Source organism: Camelus ferus, chromosome 28 (genome assembly GCF_009834535.1).
Source record: "Camelus ferus isolate YT-003-E chromosome 28, BCGSAC_Cfer_1.0, whole genome shotgun sequence".
NCBI lineage: Eukaryota > Metazoa > Chordata > Mammalia > Artiodactyla > Camelidae > Camelus > Camelus ferus.
In genome coordinates, this window is record NC_045723.1 from 4,433,328 (window position 1) to 4,452,056 (window position 18,729).

Here is an 18,729-nt window from a genome sequence, read left to right on the forward strand (position 1 = left end):
AACGGGGCTGGTCCAAATTGAGGTGTGCCCTCACTGTCAGTAAACACTGGAGTTTGAAGACTTAGCATATAAAAAAGAAGATAAGATATCTCAGTCATATTTATATTACATGCCGAGATGTTGTAACTATATTGAGTTAAATAATATATATTTTTTATTGTGGTAAAAAAAAATGAAATTTACCATCTTAGCTATTTCTGAGTGTATATTTAGTCGTGTTAAGTATATTCACATCGTTGTGCATCCAGTTCTCAGAACTTTTTCACCCTGCAGAAACTGAAATTCAGCAGCCATTGAAGCAACTCCCCATTTGTTTCTCCCACCCAGCTCTTGGCAACCACCATTCTACCCTCTATCTCTGATTTTGACGACTCTTAGCTCGGGACCTCGGACGTGTGGAATCGCACAGCATTTGGCTTTTTCTAATTGGCTTATTCACTTAGCATGATGTCCTCAAGGATCATCCATGTAGCCTGCGAAGCAGCTTACGTTTTTAAGGCTGGAGAATATTCTGTTGTATGTATAGACCACATTTTCTTCATCCATCCACCCGCTGATGGACGTTTGGGTTGCTTTCATCTCTTGGCCATCATGGATAATGCTGCTGCGAACATGGATGTGTGCATATCTCTGCTGCGGAGCTTTCAGTTCTTTTTGGCTGTATACCGGGAAGTGGGATTGCTGGCTCACATAGTAGTTCTATTTTTAATTTTTTGAGGAACCTCCATACTGGCTTTCATAGTGGCTGCACTAATTTGCATTCCCACCAGCAGTGCCCTGAGTATTCCTTTTCTCCACATCCTCACTAGCATTTCTCTCTTGTCTTTTTGATAATGGCCATTTTAGCAGGTGTGAGGTGATACCTCATTGTGGTTTTGATTTGCAGCTTTCTAATGATTAGTAATGTTGAGCATCTTTTCATGTACTTGTTGGTTATTAAATAAAGTATTTTTTGATATTAGTTGTACCTGTTTCTTTCTACTTTTTAAAGTGTGCCTATTGGGAAAAAATGTCAAATTAGATCTGTGGCTGACATTCTGTTTTAACTGGATGGGTTGGCCAGGCAGGTGGAGGAGCGAGGCCATGCCCGGTGCGTTAGCAAACGAGACCTTATTCTTCCACTCAAAGCACGTCATTTCTGTGGAACTTGCTCCTTTGGTTGCTTTTGTTGACTTAAAAGAGTGAAAGTAACTACTCTAATCTTGTAAGCATCTTAAACATTAAGTGAGCTTTGTTGATATATTCTGCAGGCAAATATGAGTCTCAGTTTTGTTTTACCTCTTTAACCTCCATGTACATGAGGCTTTGAAAAGGCGTAGTGATTTGATCCCTCGGGCACCTCAAGGCTGCCCTGGAGTCTGCTGACAGGGATAGAATCTTCTTTGCTGAAGACCTGGCTCTGACCTTCAAGCCCCAGGGTCACTAGTTTGGACACCAGGAGAAACAAGTACACTTTGTGTGTCTCGAGTGGGGACAGAAGGGGGTAAGAGAGGGAAAATTTTCTTTGCTGGTTCCAAACAAAATTTAGTGATTGATAGCTGTGTAGACATGTTTAAATTTTATGTCTTTTAAAAAACTTATTTGGGGATAATTATAGATTGATACGCATGTTGTAAGACATAACACAGAGAAATCCTGTGTGTCCTTTACCCAGTTTCCCACAAGTACTGTATCACAGCCAGCATGTGGCTTTGAGAGATTCCAGCTACCTTATGCAGAATTCACCAATTTCACATGCATTCCATTTCTGTGTGTGAGTGTATTTACTTCTGTGCAATGTCATCAAATGTGTAGGTTGTGTGACCATCCCTACAGTCAAGATCCAGAACGGTTCTGCCCTGAGGATTCTCTTGAGACCTTTTTAGCGTCACAGCCACCTGCCTCCCACTCCCTAACCCCCTGACAGCCAGTGATCTGTGCTACGTATCTATACTTCTGTCCTTTCAGGTGTGCTAGAGAAATAGGGTCATACTACATGTGACCTTTTGAGACTGGCTCTTTTCACCTAGCGTAATGATGCCTTTGACGTCCACCCAAAATTGGATGTACCACAGTTTAACGATCGACCTGTTGAAGGACATTTGGGTTGTTTGCAGATTCTGGCAGGGACCTGGCACTTGGGGGCCATTTGCCAGCCTGCACAGGACATTACACGTTGTCCTCTGGTACATCTTTGGGCAGCTGCCAGCTGAAGGCCATAGGCACGGGCTTCCTGGTGAAGCCTCCCATCAGACTAGCCACCAAGGCTTCAACCAGGACAACGGAACTGCTGCTGTGAACTGTGCTCTGCGGGTTTTTCTGTGAACACGAGTCTTCATTTCTCTAGGAAATACCAGAAGCACAGTTGGGTCATATGGTAGTTTGGGTTTTTAAGAAACTGCCAGACACTTCGCCAGAGTGTGGCTTGTACCATTTTACATTCCCATTGCGATGTATGGGAGAACCATTTTCTCCAGATCTTAGCCGGCATTCGGTGGTGTCACTATTTTGTGTTTTAGCCATCCTCACATTTGCATAATGATATCTCATTGTAATTTTAATGACATTGAATATTTTATTTTGTTTGTTTGCCCTTCTCTCTTCTCCCGTGAAATGGTTGTTCATGTCTTTCACTCATTTTCTAATTGGGGTTTTTGTTTGTTGTTTTTTGTTTTACTCTTGAGTTTTGAGAGTTCTTGTGTATTCTAGACTCAAGGCTTTTGTCGGATATGTGATTTGTAAATATTTTCTCCCAGTCTGGCTTGTCTTTTTCATCCTGTTAACTTCATAGAGCAAAAGTTTTTAATTTTGATGAAGTGAATTTTATCAGTTTTTCTTTTCATGGATAATGTCTTTGATGTCCAGTCTAAGAACTCTTCACCAGGCTTTAAGTGCCCCAGATTTTTTCCTAGTTTTTTCCACCCCCAGAAGTCTTACAGGTTTACGTTTTACATTTAGATCTCTGATTTATGTTGAGTTAATTAATTGGTGTATTGGGTGTGAGATCGAGATCATTGTTTATTCTTTTGGACTACAGTGCCCAGTTGCTCCAGCGTCGTTTGTTGAAAAGGTAATTCTTTTTCAAGCTAATGGCTTTGCCCCTTGGTCAAAAATCAATTGGTGTGTTTGTGTGGGTCTGTTTCTAGGTTCTCTTTTGTGTTCCATTGAATGTATCTGCCCCTTTGTCCATACCATATTGTCTTGATTACTGTGATTGTATATGAAGCCATCATAATGGGTAGAGTGATTCTTCAGGCTGCTTTCTTTTTTTCTGAAAATTGTTTTAGCCTAGGTCCTGTGCCTTTTCATATAAATTTTAGAATAAGCTTGTCTGCGCCTACCAAAACCCCTGCTAGGATTTTGATAGAAATCATGTTAAACCTGTAATTCAGTTTGGGGAAGAATTGGCTTCTTGACTATTAAGTCTTCCAATCCATAAACAGGAATATCTCTTCAAGTATTGAGGTCTTTAGGTTTTGTAATCTTCAGTGTACAGACCTTGTACATGTTTTGTTAGATTTCATTTTGGAGAAATTATTAACGGTAGTTTATTTTTTATTCCAGTTTCCATTGTATTCATTTTAGTACATGGAAATGCAGTTCATTTTTGTGTATTGATCTTATATCCTGCAGCCTTGTTGAACTCATTCATTTAAGAAATTTTTTTGTAAAATTTTTGGGTGACCTATTTAGACAATCATGTAATCTCAAATAGGCAACAGTTTTATTTCTTCCTTTCTTACTTGCATGTATGTGTTTCATTTATTTTTCTTGCCTTAATGCACTGGCTACCACCTCCAGTGCTATGGTAAATAGGAGTGGTGAGAGTAGACATCCTTGCCTTTTCCCTGATCTTAGTGGGAAGGCTTTTAGTCCTTAACCATCAAGTGTGATGTTAACCATACATACTTTGTAGATGCTCTTCAAAAAGGTGAAGTTTCTCTTTATTCCCAGAATCCTGAGAGTTTTTATCATGAATGAATGGATGTTGGATTTTATAAAACATTTATTCTGCATCAATTGATGTGATCATGTGACCTTATGTTAGCCCATTGATATGATGTGTTAAATTGATTTTTCAATATTAATCTACCTTTCAGGCCTGGGATAAATTCTCCTTGATCAATCGCTGAATTGAATTTGCTAACATCTTATTGTGGGTATTTGGACGTGAGTTCATGAGAGGTATCTGTCAGGGTCTGGTTAAGGCCTTGACAGTGAGTTGGCAAGTGTTCCCTCCTCCTCTACCCTGAAAGAGATTCTGTAAAATTGGTATTAATTCTTCTTTAAACGTTTGGAAGCTTTCTATAGTGAAACCACCTGGACCTGGAGATTTCACTTCTGGGTGTTTTTAATTACAAATTTAATTTTTTAGTGTTTGTAGGGCTATTCTGGTTATCTATTTCATCTTGGTTGAATTTTGGTAGTTGGTGGGTTTTGAGGAATTGGTCCATTTTTTTCTAAGTGGTTGAATTTTGAGCATATAAAGTGTTTATATTGTTTCCTTTTAAATGGATCCAGGATCTGTTGTGATAGCCCATTTTATTCCTAATATGGGTGGTTTATGTTTTCTTATTTTTTTAATCTTTACCAGTCTCTCTAGAGAAATTTGTTGAGGTTTGTTTTATGAGTCAGGATATGGTCTATTTTGGTAAATGACCCAAGAATGCTTGGGGAAAAAAAAAAACAACCTGTCTTCTGCTGCTGTTGGGTGGCGGGTCCATTATGTATTTGTCGATTAGATCTTATCAGTTGGCTGTGTTGTTTGGCTCTTCTATATCTTTGCTAGTTTTCTGTTTGTAGTAGTTCTGTTAATTGCTGAGAGAGCATGACATTGCCCAAGTCCCAACTGTAATGGTGGATTTTTCTATTTTTCCTTTCCTATCTATCAGATTTTGCTCTGTGTATTTTGAGGCACTGTTGTTTGGTACTTACACATTTTGAATTATCATGTCTGCCTGTTGGGTTGATCCTTTTATCATTGCTGTAAAATCTACTTTGTCAAATGTTAATATAGCCATTCCTGCTTTTTGTAAAAAATATTAACAATATTTCCATGGTATGTCTTTTTCCATCCCTCCACTTCCAGCCTACCTGTGTTGTATCTGAAGTAAGTTTTTTGTGTACAGCACATCTATAGATGGTGGTGTTTTATCTACTGCATCAGATCTATCTTTTAAATGAAGTGTTTAGACCATTTACGTTGTAATTGTTGATATGTTAGTGCTGAAGTCTGCCATGTTATTATCTTTCTGTTTCCTCTGTTTGTATTTCTGTTTCCTGTGTTGGTTTTTTTCAACCTTACTGTGAGTTGAACTCTCTTAGGCTGTCATCTTGATTTTTTTTGGTCATGTTTTACACATACATTGTTCTGTGTTGTTTCCTTAGTGGCTTCTCCAGGTGTTACACCATACAGATGTGACTTACTATAATCTACCAGTAGTAACGGTGTCACTGTTTTATGACTTCAGCTGCTGTGTAGCCCCCTTCCTTCTTCCCTTTGGTCCCTTTACCTGCCCCAATTTTCAAATATAATTGTTTTAAATATTTCCTCTGTGTACATTGAGCACCATATCAGATGATGTTATATTTTTTGCTTCAACCATCAAATAAATGTGTCTTAAGAAACTCATGAGAAGTAGGCTAGTTTATTATATCTATTCCCATTTTTTCCTATTCTAATATTCTTTCCTTCCTGAAGTTCTAAGGCTCTGTTACCCTTCCCTTCCTGTTCAGAGGATCGCATTAGCCCTTCTTCAATGGTAGGCCTGCTGGCAGCAATCCTGAGCTCTCTCTCTGAGAACATCTTTATTTCCCCTTCGCTCCAAAGGGTGTTTTCGCTGGATATAGAATTTGTGGTTGACAGCTGTTTTCTCCCCCAGTACTTGAAACACATGCCACTTCCTCCTGACCTTTATGGTTTCAGGTGAGAAATCTTTTGTTGTTCGAATTGTTCTCCTTTTAAGTTATGTGTCATTTCTGTCTGGCTGCTTTCAGGGTCTTTCCTTTGTCTTTTACTTTGGGAGGGGAGGTAATTAGGTTTATTTGTTTATCTGTTTAATTTTAGAGGCAGCACTGGGGATTGAACCCAGGACCTCATGCATGTTAAGCATGTGCTCTAGCACTTGAGCTGTGTCCCCCCTCCTCTTTTGTCTTCTAGTTACCAGAAGCTTAATTATCCTGTGTCTTGGATTTCTCACCCAGCTTCTTGAATCTGTGCTTTTGTGTTTTGTGCCAAGTTTGGGAAGTTTTCAGCCATTATGTCTTTGGATAGTTTTTTCAGTCCCTTCCTGTCTCTTTTGGGACTCTGATGGCAAGAGTTAGTGTTTTTGTTGCAGTCTTAAGGTCCCGAGACTATTCATTTTTCATTGTATATTCTCTCCATTCAGATAAACAAAATTCTGTTGATCTGGCCTTGTGTCTGCTGATTCTGTTCTCTGTCACTTCTGCCTTATTATTGATCCTTACCCAGTGAGTTTTTGCTTTTCTACTTTCATTGTATTTTTCAATTTTAAAATGTTGCCTGCATCTGCTTGGTGAGGTGGATGTTCAGACCCCAACTTGGTCTTGCTGCTACTTTCCAGCAGAATTGGGGCATTAGTCAAGGGTGTAAGGTCACCCCACCATTGACGCCTGGAGGGGGAGGCGGTGGAGGGCTGACTCACAGGCCTTGCTTCTGCGTGGGGGGGGGGGCAGGGGGCAGAGCTCAGCTCTTCTCTGCTCCCTGCTTGCTCCCCTTCCTTCCCCTCCTTGATGCCAGGTGTGAGTTCCCCTTCATTGTCCATCACGCCTGCTGCGTCCCGCTGACTCTGGAGGCTGGGATTGGGGAACCGGTGGGCACTAGCCCTGGTTGCCAGCACCTCATTCAGTCTTGCTGCTGCCAGGGGTGAGGGTGGTACTTGAACCTCAAGCTTCCCACTGGGCCTTCCCTACCCAGAGTTCGGGGAGGTGGGTGCTGACTTTCCCTGACTTGTTCTGTCTCAGTGCTCATCAGTGCTGGGTGGAGGTGGAGGCCAGGCCCGCAGCTGGGCCTGCCGATGTTGGGGGGGGGGGGAGGTCCCGGTGTCCGCATGTCGTGGCCACTCTCCCTGCCTGGTTCCACCTCCACGCTGCTTAGTCGGGGTGGCGGCTCATCTCTCTGCTGGGCCCCATAACGACACCCTGGAGGGGGAATCATAGCGTCATCCGCTTTACTGGGCAGGGGCTGGGAGATCCGCTCCCTGCCTAACCTGCCAACACCTGGCGGCGGCACTGACCGTGTCTGCTGGGCTGGGGCCGGGCAGCGTGGGCCGTTCAGCTGGAGTAGGGCAGGTATGGCCAAAAGATTTTCTCTTGCGAGGCCCCCACTCCCCAGTCCTTGGGCTGAAGAGAACGGACTTTCCTCGGAGCATCTTTTCTCTGCCTGTTGGAGATCACATTGGAGGCCCCTGCAGTGCCCTGTCTCTGGTCTATGGAAGGGGACTGGGGAACTCACACCCCGTGGTCCCCAGGCAGCCCACCCCTCATTCCCTTCTCAGTCTTCTGTGCTTGCTGCTTGTGTTAAGTCCAGAATTTTTAGTTGTAAAAAGGACCACCTGGGGGAGCAGGGCTACCCCACCTTAGTGGAGCTAGAAATCTATATTTCCTTTTAACTAAATATTTATGATTGGTATTGATTAGCTCTGGTTGCAAAATCCTACTCAGAATTTTGGAAAACACCTCTTTTACCTTTTGTTTTTACTCTGCGTATGGAATAATGGGCTTTTAATTTTGGGAGGAGATTGAGCAATAATCCTGGACACTTCTTCAGGTAGTGAGTGCAGTGTCTACTGTTGGGTGATCCTGGCGGTGCCCTAGGACGGGGCACCGTGCTGCCTGAAGATGTACAGGTAACTCACGCCTGAGTCCACATGCCAGAGGGGACTGCTCATTAAAGAAACTGTTAAGTCCTGTGGTTCTGTGTGATTGGACTGTAAAGCAGGATAAAAGAGATCCATCAGCCATTGATTTGTTTTGTGTTTAGGGCCTTTGTGGTGGTAGATTTGAAGAGAAACTGAGACACGTAGTTGCCAGTTGAATGCTAGACCGTCTGATGTCTTGCTCCCTGACCTACTTTAAAACCACTGAATTGGAGCATTTGCCCAGTGCCCGAGGCTCTGCACACCCCTGGTGTGGTCACCCCGCCTGTCCTGGACAGGACTCCCCTCGGACCCCCACCACTCCCCGCCGCCACCTCCCTCAGTCGTCTTCATTCCTACTCTGTTGGGTCCGCCTCGGACTCAGCATATCCCTCCTGTGACCAAGTTTCCAGCTTCTTTCACCTTCTGGTCCCTGTCCTCTGGTCGTTCCGCTTGGTCGGTGGCCAGGACCCGTGCTGGGGCACGGCTGCTTTCTTTCTCGGTGGAGGTCCTGTTGACACAAAGCAGACATCTGTCCTTTAAGACCTTGCAGACTTGGCCCTGTGCCGGGCTATGCCATGCACCGGGCTGTAAGCCCTGTGCCGCCTGCCCGCCCTCACACCCTGCTCTGCAGGCGCAGAACAGGGCCTGACGTCCCTTCCTTTCTTAGGAAATGATGGCAGAAAACGTATACGCAGAGGGTTCCTTGCGGCATTTTTTTATACCAACCAGAAACCTATCGGCAGTCCTCCTGGTGTGGGAGAATCTCTACATGATTACACGTCCTTGGGCCAGACTGTCTCCTGAATGATGCTAAAAAGACTAGTCCAGCATAGTGCTAAGTTAAAAAAGTTCATAAAGTTCTTGATGATGTCCTAGTGTCATAATCTGTGCTGCTGTAACAAAAGTTCCATAGATTGATGACTTCAGCAACAGACATGGAAGCTGATCAGGGTGCTGGCATGGTCCAGCTCCAGTGATGGCCCTCCTCCCAGTCCCAGAACAAACAAACAACAGAAAAGAAGAAAATCTTTTCTAGAAACTGGCCTGGGAGGGTGGGGGAGATCTGAATCACCCCTAACCTGCCCGTGAACCTGCACATCACCCTGAGAAGAACCTTGGCAAATCTTTGGACCGTGGAGAGACATCTGGAAACCCACACTGCACCTGACTTTGTCTGAACTGGGCCCGTGTCGAGGACACCTGTGGAGGGGGAGCGGCCCATTTGATTTGGCAGAAATCTGACTGCAGTTCAAGTCATGCATTTGGAGCAGAAATGATCTGGAGACCTAAGACATAGGCTAAATGACTTTTTCCCACAGTCAAAAGTTATTGCAACTGTTTTCAAAATAAGAGGTGTTTTGCTCTTTAACTTAACATGGGAAATATTCATTGCCTGAATAGAATCAAGAATTTTAAAAGCACTTTTTTTTGCCGTTTTGCTTGAGGAAGTTATGCTCCTGTGGCCATTGTTAAGATTTTGGTTTTTACTTCTGAGTGAGCGAATCATGAATCCTTGGGAACTTTTTCTTCACACGCTGCGAGCTGACTGATGCCAACAGTCTGTACAAACGTTCCCCTGGTGGACGAGTTTAAGCCCAGTTTGTAAGAGGCTGCTGGGCTTTTGTGGTTTTAAGTATTTGCTTAGGATGAGTCGGTATCCCCAGTGTCCTGCGGGAAACCCAGATTCACTTTGCGTTTCCTCCATTCGCTACCCTGGACCAGGTCTCCGTTCTCCAACCAGGCAGTGATGGAGAAGACCAGCGCCTGGGAAAGGGATGCTCGGCTGCGCGTGCCTGGGGCTGGGAGTGAGGGCTGCTCAGGGCCGTGTCTGGTGCTGGAGCCAGGGGCTGTGAACCCGGGCCTTCGGCAGGAGTGCCTGACTGTCCGCACAGGATGCGATGCTTCCTTTATTTTGGGCTTTGCAGCCCATCCTTAGAAGTGGAAATGGTTTTGGAACTAAAATTTTTGTAAAACAGAGTCAACCATTTCAGCCTGAGAGGGTGTGTGTGTTAAAGTAAGTTTAACACAATGATTCCCAACTATCTGAGTTGCTCTGGGAACTTTTTTCCCCCAAATCAGTCATGTTCTTGGGCCAGAGCATGTTTCCCATTCCGATTCCTAATAAGCAATTTATAGATTTAATGAGTGATTTGAGATTTTGTACAGAAGCTTGCTTGTGCAGAAGGGACCCCTTTTTCTCTTATGAATGTGCGTCTGGTGGGGCATATGAGGGGACCACACTGCACAGCCTTAGATTGAGTGAGGTCCTCTTCTGCAGGATAAGTGGTGCTGCGGAAGAGACTAAAAGAAAGTCTCTTGTTTGTCTGTTTTTTTCCATCCCTTGAGAAATTCCTTAATGCAAAGTAGGCTAGAAGTGAATTCTGGGTGTATGCTACGTTAGTCTGTGTTTGAATTTAGACCTCAGTTTTACTTGTACTTGAGCATAAATTCTGCTAAACTGGTCAGAACAACTCGCCAACTTAAGAAAATGGTTGGTACCTAGCAGAAGTGCCTGTGTTTGTCTATTTGGATAGAATTCAAGTGATATTTGGGGCACTGGATAAGTACTCACAGTTCTGTTTCTGTCACATGGGTTTTACCAGTAAGCCTAGAACTCTGTTTTCTCTGTAAGGAAAACCCTGACATATACAATACACCATGCTTTGTTTTCTCTCTGGTCCTTTTTTCTGATTGGTAGGAAGTGTTGGAGTGGAAGCATTGGCTGACACTGTCCAGCCCTCGGGGCGGGTCCCTCCACCTGGCTAGGAACCAATGTCCTCCTGAGACAGGAGGATGTGGCAGCCAGTCTGCGGTGGTCAGAGCCCAGCTGCGGGCCAGGCGGTGCTGCAGGGTATCAGATGACCCAGGCTGATGGATACTGCAGTGGTGGGTTTCTGAGTGAGGGGCCCACCAAACCATCGCACCCGGGACATGAGCCCACTGGGCAGCAGAGCTTGGCCAGCAACTGTGTCCGCCCTGCAGGGGAGGGGGCATCGGGGAGGGGTAGGAAGAATGCACAAACCCGAGCAGATAAACGACATTCAAACCACCCAGCCAGGTGCCTTCCAGTGCAGAATTCTGCACATCGCATGCTCACACTTGCCCTAATCTGTCCCTCTTTCCTGTGTCAATTGACAGGGCATTTATATGATTTCCTGAGGAGACCTAGGATCTGGGATTGCTGCCTGGTGTGGGAGGGCAGGTGGTGGCTTCAGTGAGGTTTGTACAGTCTGGTGGTGGATGGAGGAACCTGGGCTCCAACCATCTTTCTGATGGACCGCTCACCAAGCGCTGAGATCCTCTGCTAGCTTTAGCCTTCCGGTTTTCTGATTTTTTACACAGTGTTTGATTCTTACAGCGTTTCTTTTTTGCGGCTGGGTTGCCTACAAAAGACTTTGGGGCTGTGTTTGCCTGTGTCCCTTAGAGGAGGGAAACCCGCTTTCAGCATAAATGTGCTCTCAAGACGCACACGCTTTGGGTGTTTTCTAGGGAGGCGTCAAACAGCCCGACTGCAGCAGACGTATGTTTTGAGGGCAAATATTTAAACCATCAAATGTCCAAACACAGAGATTACATCTTTGTGATTATGCAAGATAGTGTCTGGAATTGAGGTGTAATGTTTCTCTTTTGATACAATGTGGGATGAAAAGAGGCAGCTGTCTTTTGTGACTTTAAGAGTGGGAAGCTTTCATTATGCCTCCGCCTTCTGGTGTGTTATCGATAACCATATACGTGTGTTCACAAATGAGCACTTCATGTAGTGCATAGCTGTTATACGTTTTAACCACGTAAATAAAATTACAGGCTTCTACGCGTTTTAATGTGGAAATTGTTTCAGATGTAGCTTTTCAGGATTCTGTTTTTGCTCCTTGCCTTGGTCCTCACTATCGTTAAGACGAAGTACAGTAATATTTAAGACCCTGTCAACTAAGGAGAAGAGATTTTCACCACCTGTTTCCTGCTGCCAGCGTTAGATTTCATAGAGGAAGCCACACATACGCAGTAGTCAGAAATTTTTATATGTGTAGTCTAAATTCTCATTTCCTCCCCCAGATCTGATTTTTCCACTTGAATAACAGATAATTACCAAAAGCTAGTGACTCCAGATTTTTTTTAACACTTTTTTCTAAGGAATGGTCTTACATGAATTAGTGTATAGAATTGTATATTTACTTTTAAAAGGTCTCTAAAAGAAATTTCTCATTTTTATAGTTTTGACAGAGTAAAACGGTGAAATAAGTTGTCTGGCTAGGAAGTTGCCTCGACTGTCCGTGCAAAGGGCATATAGGGTTGGACTGCACTTGGTATGGGGGTTATTTTTTTAATTTGTTTTTCAAAATAAGCTGGCACAGTCAAATCCTCTGGAATCTTCTGGAAGGAATGTAGGACTATAGAAATAGCTGTCCAGAGACTTAGTGGGGCTAGGGTCAGTGTAGGGAAATGGAGTAGCGCTAGTGTCCTGTGTCCTCCCGCCCTGGGCCAGACCAGGTGCAGACTGCAGCCGCACGCCGTTCAGGGCAGCATGTCCCTGCAGCATTCCGAGGGCGACCCAGGTGGTGACGGAGGGACTTCCCGGACTCGTCACAAAAGGCATGTGGAGGGAGCTGGTTCAGGACCAGATTTGGAGCACGTGGTAGCAATTCTGTTGATTAAAAAGAGGAATAATGATTGAGAGAGATTGTAGATTGTCTTTGTAGCCCCAGGGGACAGAATCAAGATTGGGGTTGGGGTTAGAAGGGACCATTCCAGTTCCCAGGAGGAGGACTTTGCAGTACCTAGTGCCCGTCAGCGAGGACTGAGGTGCCTTAGGAGAAAGTGTGCACCTGTCCCAGGCCAGGCGCCAGGGTATCATGGTGCAGGAGGCCCCTGCACAGGGCTCCCACCTGGTGTAAGATGCTGGCTTCTGCTATCACCGAGAGTTAGCCGGGTATGTTCTTGGACATAGACATAAAAACTCAGGGTCTGGGTTTTCCTCCTGGCACATCACTGGCTTCTAGAAAATGCGTGTGTAGGGAACAGCTCAGGTGAGATGGATAACCAGGTCTTCTGAGGTTGAGTAGTAAATGAGTAAGAAGGCATAACACATTCATCTTGATGCCTTTAGATTCATATTTTATTGTAAAAAAAAAAAAAAAAGCAGGTTAACAGTCAAAGGGGGAAGATATCACGAACGCTAGTTTCTAGACTTCTCTCCAGCTTCACAGCCTTGGTGTACTCGCAGCTTCCAAGTGGTCAGGCTGGAAATTGATCAAAGCAGCTTGTTTTGAATTTTCTTACTCACAGCCGTGTAAAAGCAGTGGGCAATACGCGTGGAAAGAAGTATAAAAATGCTGGCTTCATCTCACAAGCTTTTTTTTTTTTTTCACTATTTCCTCTAATCCTAGCAGCTGTTCATAAAGCACCATCTTGAATTCATGCAACTGCTCAGGCTTGACACACGTGTACCAAGGAAAAACAGATTTAGGGGCTTTATGAGTTCTAACACTGGCTTTATTTTATTTCTAATCTCTTTCATTTTCATGCAGTGGTCCAGTGAAATTGATAGAGGATTTATCAAAAAATAAAATGATGGAATTGAAAAATAGACTCAGAGGGGGAGGGGAGGGTGTGTGTGTGTGTATTGGATTCTGGCTCCTTTGATTTCTGAGCACCATCAGAGTGAAGGTGATTTCTGGTGGCATTCACTGCAGTAGAGCTATCATGGCATGGGCCCTCCTGCCCCTCTGACTAACTGGGAGGTCTGGAGCAGGTGAGACAGCCTGGTCACACAGGTGGGTTTCCTATGGAAACCTTAGCTAGCTTGCTGGTTGCTTCCTCCTTGTAAGCTGTGGATAACTCTGGATTGACGTTTTTGAAGATAGCCCCACAAGTAGGAGTGTATCAGGCTGAATAAACATCCCAGAATTTTTACTTCTGCAAATGAATGTTGACCTTCAAAGTGGCCACTTGCAGAAGCAGTGCTTCCTCTAAACATTTTGGGAGGATCTCTTTTGGAATTGGTTTAGCACTGGTTTCGGAGCCTACAAGGAAGTGGTCCTTTGTGGCTCTTGGTGAAGTCAGACTCTCCTCAGGGAATGAAGATGGACAACCCGGAAATGCCAGGAGATAGGGCTTGCTTTCTACCCTTTCTTTGTGCTCCACAGGCCCTGGTAAGTGCCGGGCGAAGTGTGAACTTATTTGCCTGCGTATGTTCTGTTGTGTGTTTAAAGTGAAAACGATCGTTTCTTCAAAGCCACACATCCCACGTCTCTTCGGGGGCTGAGAAAGCTTTCTCAGCGCTGAGTTGAATATTGATTCAGAGCTTAATTCACGCTGATTGCTTGAAAACCTTATCATGACCCCAGTGTTTGTAGCTCACTGAACATCTGAAAACAGTATAGGGTGAAGTGTTTCCATGAACTCTAGTTTGGTTTCTGGTTCCGTGCTTGAAACCGCGGTGGTGATGTGCTGGGAAGTAAAACAGCGCAGGCCCCTGGGACGTGAGAAGGCGGGGGACCGTCCTGTGCCCGAGGAGGATGCGGTGCTAGGGTTGCGCATGCGCAGCTCGGACACACCCACCCCCACCCCCGCACATGCATCCTGGTGGTCCTGGTTGAAGCACTTCACGGCACCTGCGCTGCGGGACGACCCGGTGTAGAAAGAGTGGCGGTGGATGTCATGCTGTGACCGCCTCTCCTTCCAACACCTGCCGTTGGGAAGCGTGCGGTGGACACTGTCGGACGTTCAGGAAAAATCAGGAGGTTTGGCTTGACGGACGTGGAGCTCACTATGCATCGACAGTCTTGTTTTCTCAGTTTTCCCACTGGCTGGCGGTGCTGCAGAAGGCCCTTTCCGAAAGCCCCAGCCTGATTTCACTATCAGCCACTTAACCACGATATTAATTTTTTTTTTTTTAGTTGCTGAGCTTTTAAGATTTGAAATTACCCAACGGGCTGGAAAAAAGTTCTGTAGCTGAACCACAGCAGTCTTAATTATATGCCTCACATCTTTTAGTAACTCAGAGGTCTTCGGCGTTGAAAAATGCCCTCACACTGGTATAGGAAAATGGATTCATCATATACCTCAGGGTAGTTTTTTTCTACAGGAAATAAAGTTACCGGTAAATTCTAAATTTCAGGAAATTGATTCCAAGAGTTTGGATGAAAATTCAACCAATATAGCGCACTTTTGACAAGACTGCATCTATCTGACACAGTTGCATTCTACGTTTTGTTTAGTGGCTTTGGTTGGAAAATCCAGGTCCAGCAAGCTCCCCAGCTCAGAATGGTGCTTGCAGGGGTGGATCCGGCCTTGTGGGGGCTTCTGCTTACAGCCTGGAGTGATTTTACATTAAAAGCAGTCTATATTTTGCCGTGCCTTTTTTTTTTTTTCTTTTTTCCCTTTCAAGTTTTAGTGCCAGGCTTATAGCATGAAATGCTTTCTTAAATGCTGAAACCACATTTTCTGTGGGTGAAGTACACCTCATCACAGTTTCCCCTTTGAGAAAGCTTTCATGTTCATGTAAAATTTCCTTAGTTAAAAATGTGATCTTATGTAGTAATGAGAGTTTTTGTTTCAAATAAGGACACATTTTATTGATCAGGTATCCACATTTATGTGGTTAGGCACACTCAGCGTAATAAAATATTTGTCTTTTTTACAGACTAGGAATATATATGTAAGCTGTCTTTTGGATAAGTGGGCTGTCTTAGGATGAGAGCAGGCAGGTTGAGCCCCTAGAAAGGATTGTAAGATTGAGGGTGTATTTTTTGCATATCTCCTGCTCTGGAACCCCACCAGCTCCAGTACACCTTTGGAAGACCACCTTCATCATGGACCCCTTCCCCGTCATGGTGGTCCGTGCTCTGCGTCACTGTGGAGCAGAATTAAGCAAACTGATGGTAAAAGAGGTAGAAATCTTAATTCTGTCTCTGACCAGCACGACAGTGGTGCTAACAGACTGATTCTCTAAGGTCAGCCAGACCCCAGTTTTTGTTCTGCTAGGTTCTCGTGTGACATGATAGCAAATACGACAGATGCTAACAGTCAACTAGTGATGAAGTTAAGGAAAGCTCCCCCTCCAAAGAAAAGGAGATGTTTTGCTACTTGAGAAATCATGTTGGAAATTTAGGTTGTGAAAATCCACTGTCTTAACTGAAAGGCTGCCCTTTTAAAATATAGGAACAGTATGCCTTTTAAAATACTCAAAAGAGGATTTTTATTTTACAATATTACTTTATAATCGTACGCTCTGTGTCTGTATTGGCTAGGTTTTCTTGCAGAAAGAGTGTTGGTCATTAATTTTAGGTTTATAGGTTCAAAGAATAAGAGCAATATTGGCCTCTCAAAAAAAAAAGACCCAGAACAAAACCTCCAATTGTTTAAGAAACCAAATGGTGATAGATGCTGTGTTACAGCAGCCCAGACCAATCAATCTCCTTTGCAAAAATTAATTCATAATTTTTCATAATTCATGTCAATTATATTCTACAGAAACTTATTAAAAAAATACCTAAGTATGGTTGCTAGCTCTCTTACCGATCTGTTATCATCAGTTAGTGTGTGCTAAGCTTGGTCAAAACCATTCCCTTTGGTTAATACAACTCTCCCAGCTCCTGAATGTTAGGACACACGTCTGGGCTCCAGGACCCAGATGGTTTCTTCTTCTTTGTTTGGTATTTGTCAGGGGGGTCTGGTCTGTGGCCCATCTGCACCAGAGTCGCTTAGGGAGCTGGTCAGACTGTGGCCTCTCGGGCTTCTCACAGACACACCCACCTGAGTATCACCGCAGCCTTCGTGGATGTGTTTCTGTCTGTGCATTTACTGAGGCAAGCAGTTAGCAGCGGAACTTTTCTTTCTGCACAAGAAACGTGCTTATCTCCTTCCAGTCCCCCCACAAACAGCAGGGTGTTTATCTCTAAGATGAGCAAGTTGGATTTGGCCCCCAAGGTTCCATGTTTCCTTCTTAGCAGCTGGCTAGGTTGGCGTGTTCCATCGGTTCTTGTTTTGATAAACTGACTTCTGACACGGACTGGCTCCCGTGGTGGTGCTGCTGGCCGCCAACCCTCGTGTGAGCCAGACGGAACCATCTAAACCACACTCATGAGTGCAGGTGCTAAGTAGAATTCAGTAGGCTTCATCTACAGGTTGCGGGGCAGTTAACCGGGGAGTTTACTTGGTTTTGTGTTTTAAGAATATAAAGTATACTTGCAGGTTTCCTTGTCCAGAAGAAGTTGAGCATTTAGTTGAAATGTGGTGTTTAATGCCCAGGAATGGAAGCTCGTGGGAGCAGGGCTTGGCCTCTTTCGTTGCTGTACCCAGAACACCTCCTTGAACAGTGTCTGGCATGTAGGCGTCTGCCCTTGTTGGGGAAATTAGTGAGCGTCTTGATTTACTAAACTTTGGGTAACTTGCCAGCAGTTTCTTACCAGTCTGTCATCTTTGTAAAACAAAGATGTCTAGATTTCACAGATTTTCTTTGGATTCCTGGCATTTTTTCCATCTCTGACCGGAGGATTGAAGGCACATTTACTCTCCCAAAGAGTATGTGTCGTGAGAAATGAGTGGGGGCCTGGAGCCCAGGACAGGTGGGTGACGCCGGCTCCTGTGTCTGGGCAGGTGCGTCTCCCTGGGGGCCGTGGGGAAGACCACGGGAGACGGCTCCGCAGGCGCCGACCCGGAGTCGGCGTTCTAAGACAAGGCTTTCCTTTCCCTCAAGGGTGAGTTAACTTTGTAAAAAAAACAGCTTCTAAAGTCAGGGAAAGAGCACTTGATTGCTGATAGAAAGATAGTATAAAAAGGCAGTAATGACTTGGTACCTGTGATAGACAAAATCCTTAAAGAGCACGAACCCCGGGGAAGGAAGTGAACTGTTACATCACCATCTGGCATCACGTCTACCCCAAAATTCTGTTTTCTGCCAGTTTCGCCATTTAAAATTTAATTTCAGTAGGTCTTTTCACAGTAACAATAGAACTGTTTGCGTGGCTAAGGGACAGCCAGAGCAGTTTTTTTGCGTTAGTGGCAGGTGTATTCAGGGGACGTGTGCCTGGCTTGTCCTCAAAAGGTTCCTGTCATCAGCCTTTGTGCTGTTCGCCAGGGCTCCCTTTGGGAATCTCCCGTCTCGCTCATTCACAGCACGGATCATTCTGGAGAGGACCAGGCTTGCTCTTCTTTGTTTAATGCCCCCACACGTGTGCACACACACACACAGACACACACACACACAGCGCCCTGCCCCCCTCGGTCTTTGCGGGGTCATCGTTCCGTTCTCTTGGGTGAGGGCTGGAGGGGACAGAGAAGTTGGGGCCAGAGGTTTGAGAAGACTTGAGGAAAAAACTCAGAAGAGTTCACTTTTCAGAGCTATGAACCCACATCATTTTTATTTATCATGATAAAACTCCAAATACAAAATGCAAAAAAAAAATTTCTTTTTACAAAAATACAAAACAGGAAGCTATATTCATGTCATTGCAAAATCTGATTATCACAGATTTTTAAATATTTTTGCTGTGGTTAAAACATAACACATGTGTTTAATTGCCAGTGCAGTCTGCTCCTTTTAACAGGAAGTTATAGCAGTTGAAATCCAAGAATCTCTTTTCCTGTATCCGTGTTACCGAGCCGTTCTCCTCTGCATGTGGAGAATGCTTTTTCCTTGTGGTCCGTGGAGAATACCATCCTCCTGATGCTCAGTGGGATTTTTGGGCAACTCACATTTTTGTTCATTTTTGGCCATCACGTGGCTGTTAAATGGTCTCATTAACAAACAGCTGAATGTACTGGGTGTGGATGGTAGTGACAGCTTAATGAAAGGGCAAACCTCCCTCTTTTTTCTCTTTTCAAAGATGCCTTTGCTCTCACACCCAAAGCATTTCCTCTCCCCATGTGG

At 44.5% G+C, this 18,729-nt stretch overlaps 1 protein-coding gene across 10 annotated transcripts in view; it reads left to right on the forward strand.

Moving 5' to 3' along the window:
• BCL2L11 (BCL2 like 11) overlaps positions 1–18,729 on the forward strand; it is a 42,157-nt gene that overhangs the window by 6,908 nt on the left and 16,520 nt on the right. For 2 of the 10 annotated variants that reach the window (XM_032469846.1, XM_032469840.1), the window contains one exon: positions 328–749. The exons of the other annotated variants lie outside the window; for them this stretch is intronic. In XM_032469846.1, the coding sequence (XP_032325737.1) occupies positions 328–362 (35 nt within the window). In that variant the 3' untranslated portion in view covers positions 363–749. Of the gene's footprint in view, positions 1–327; positions 750–18,729 lie in introns of those variants that run through there. 10 annotated transcript variants of the gene reach the window in all.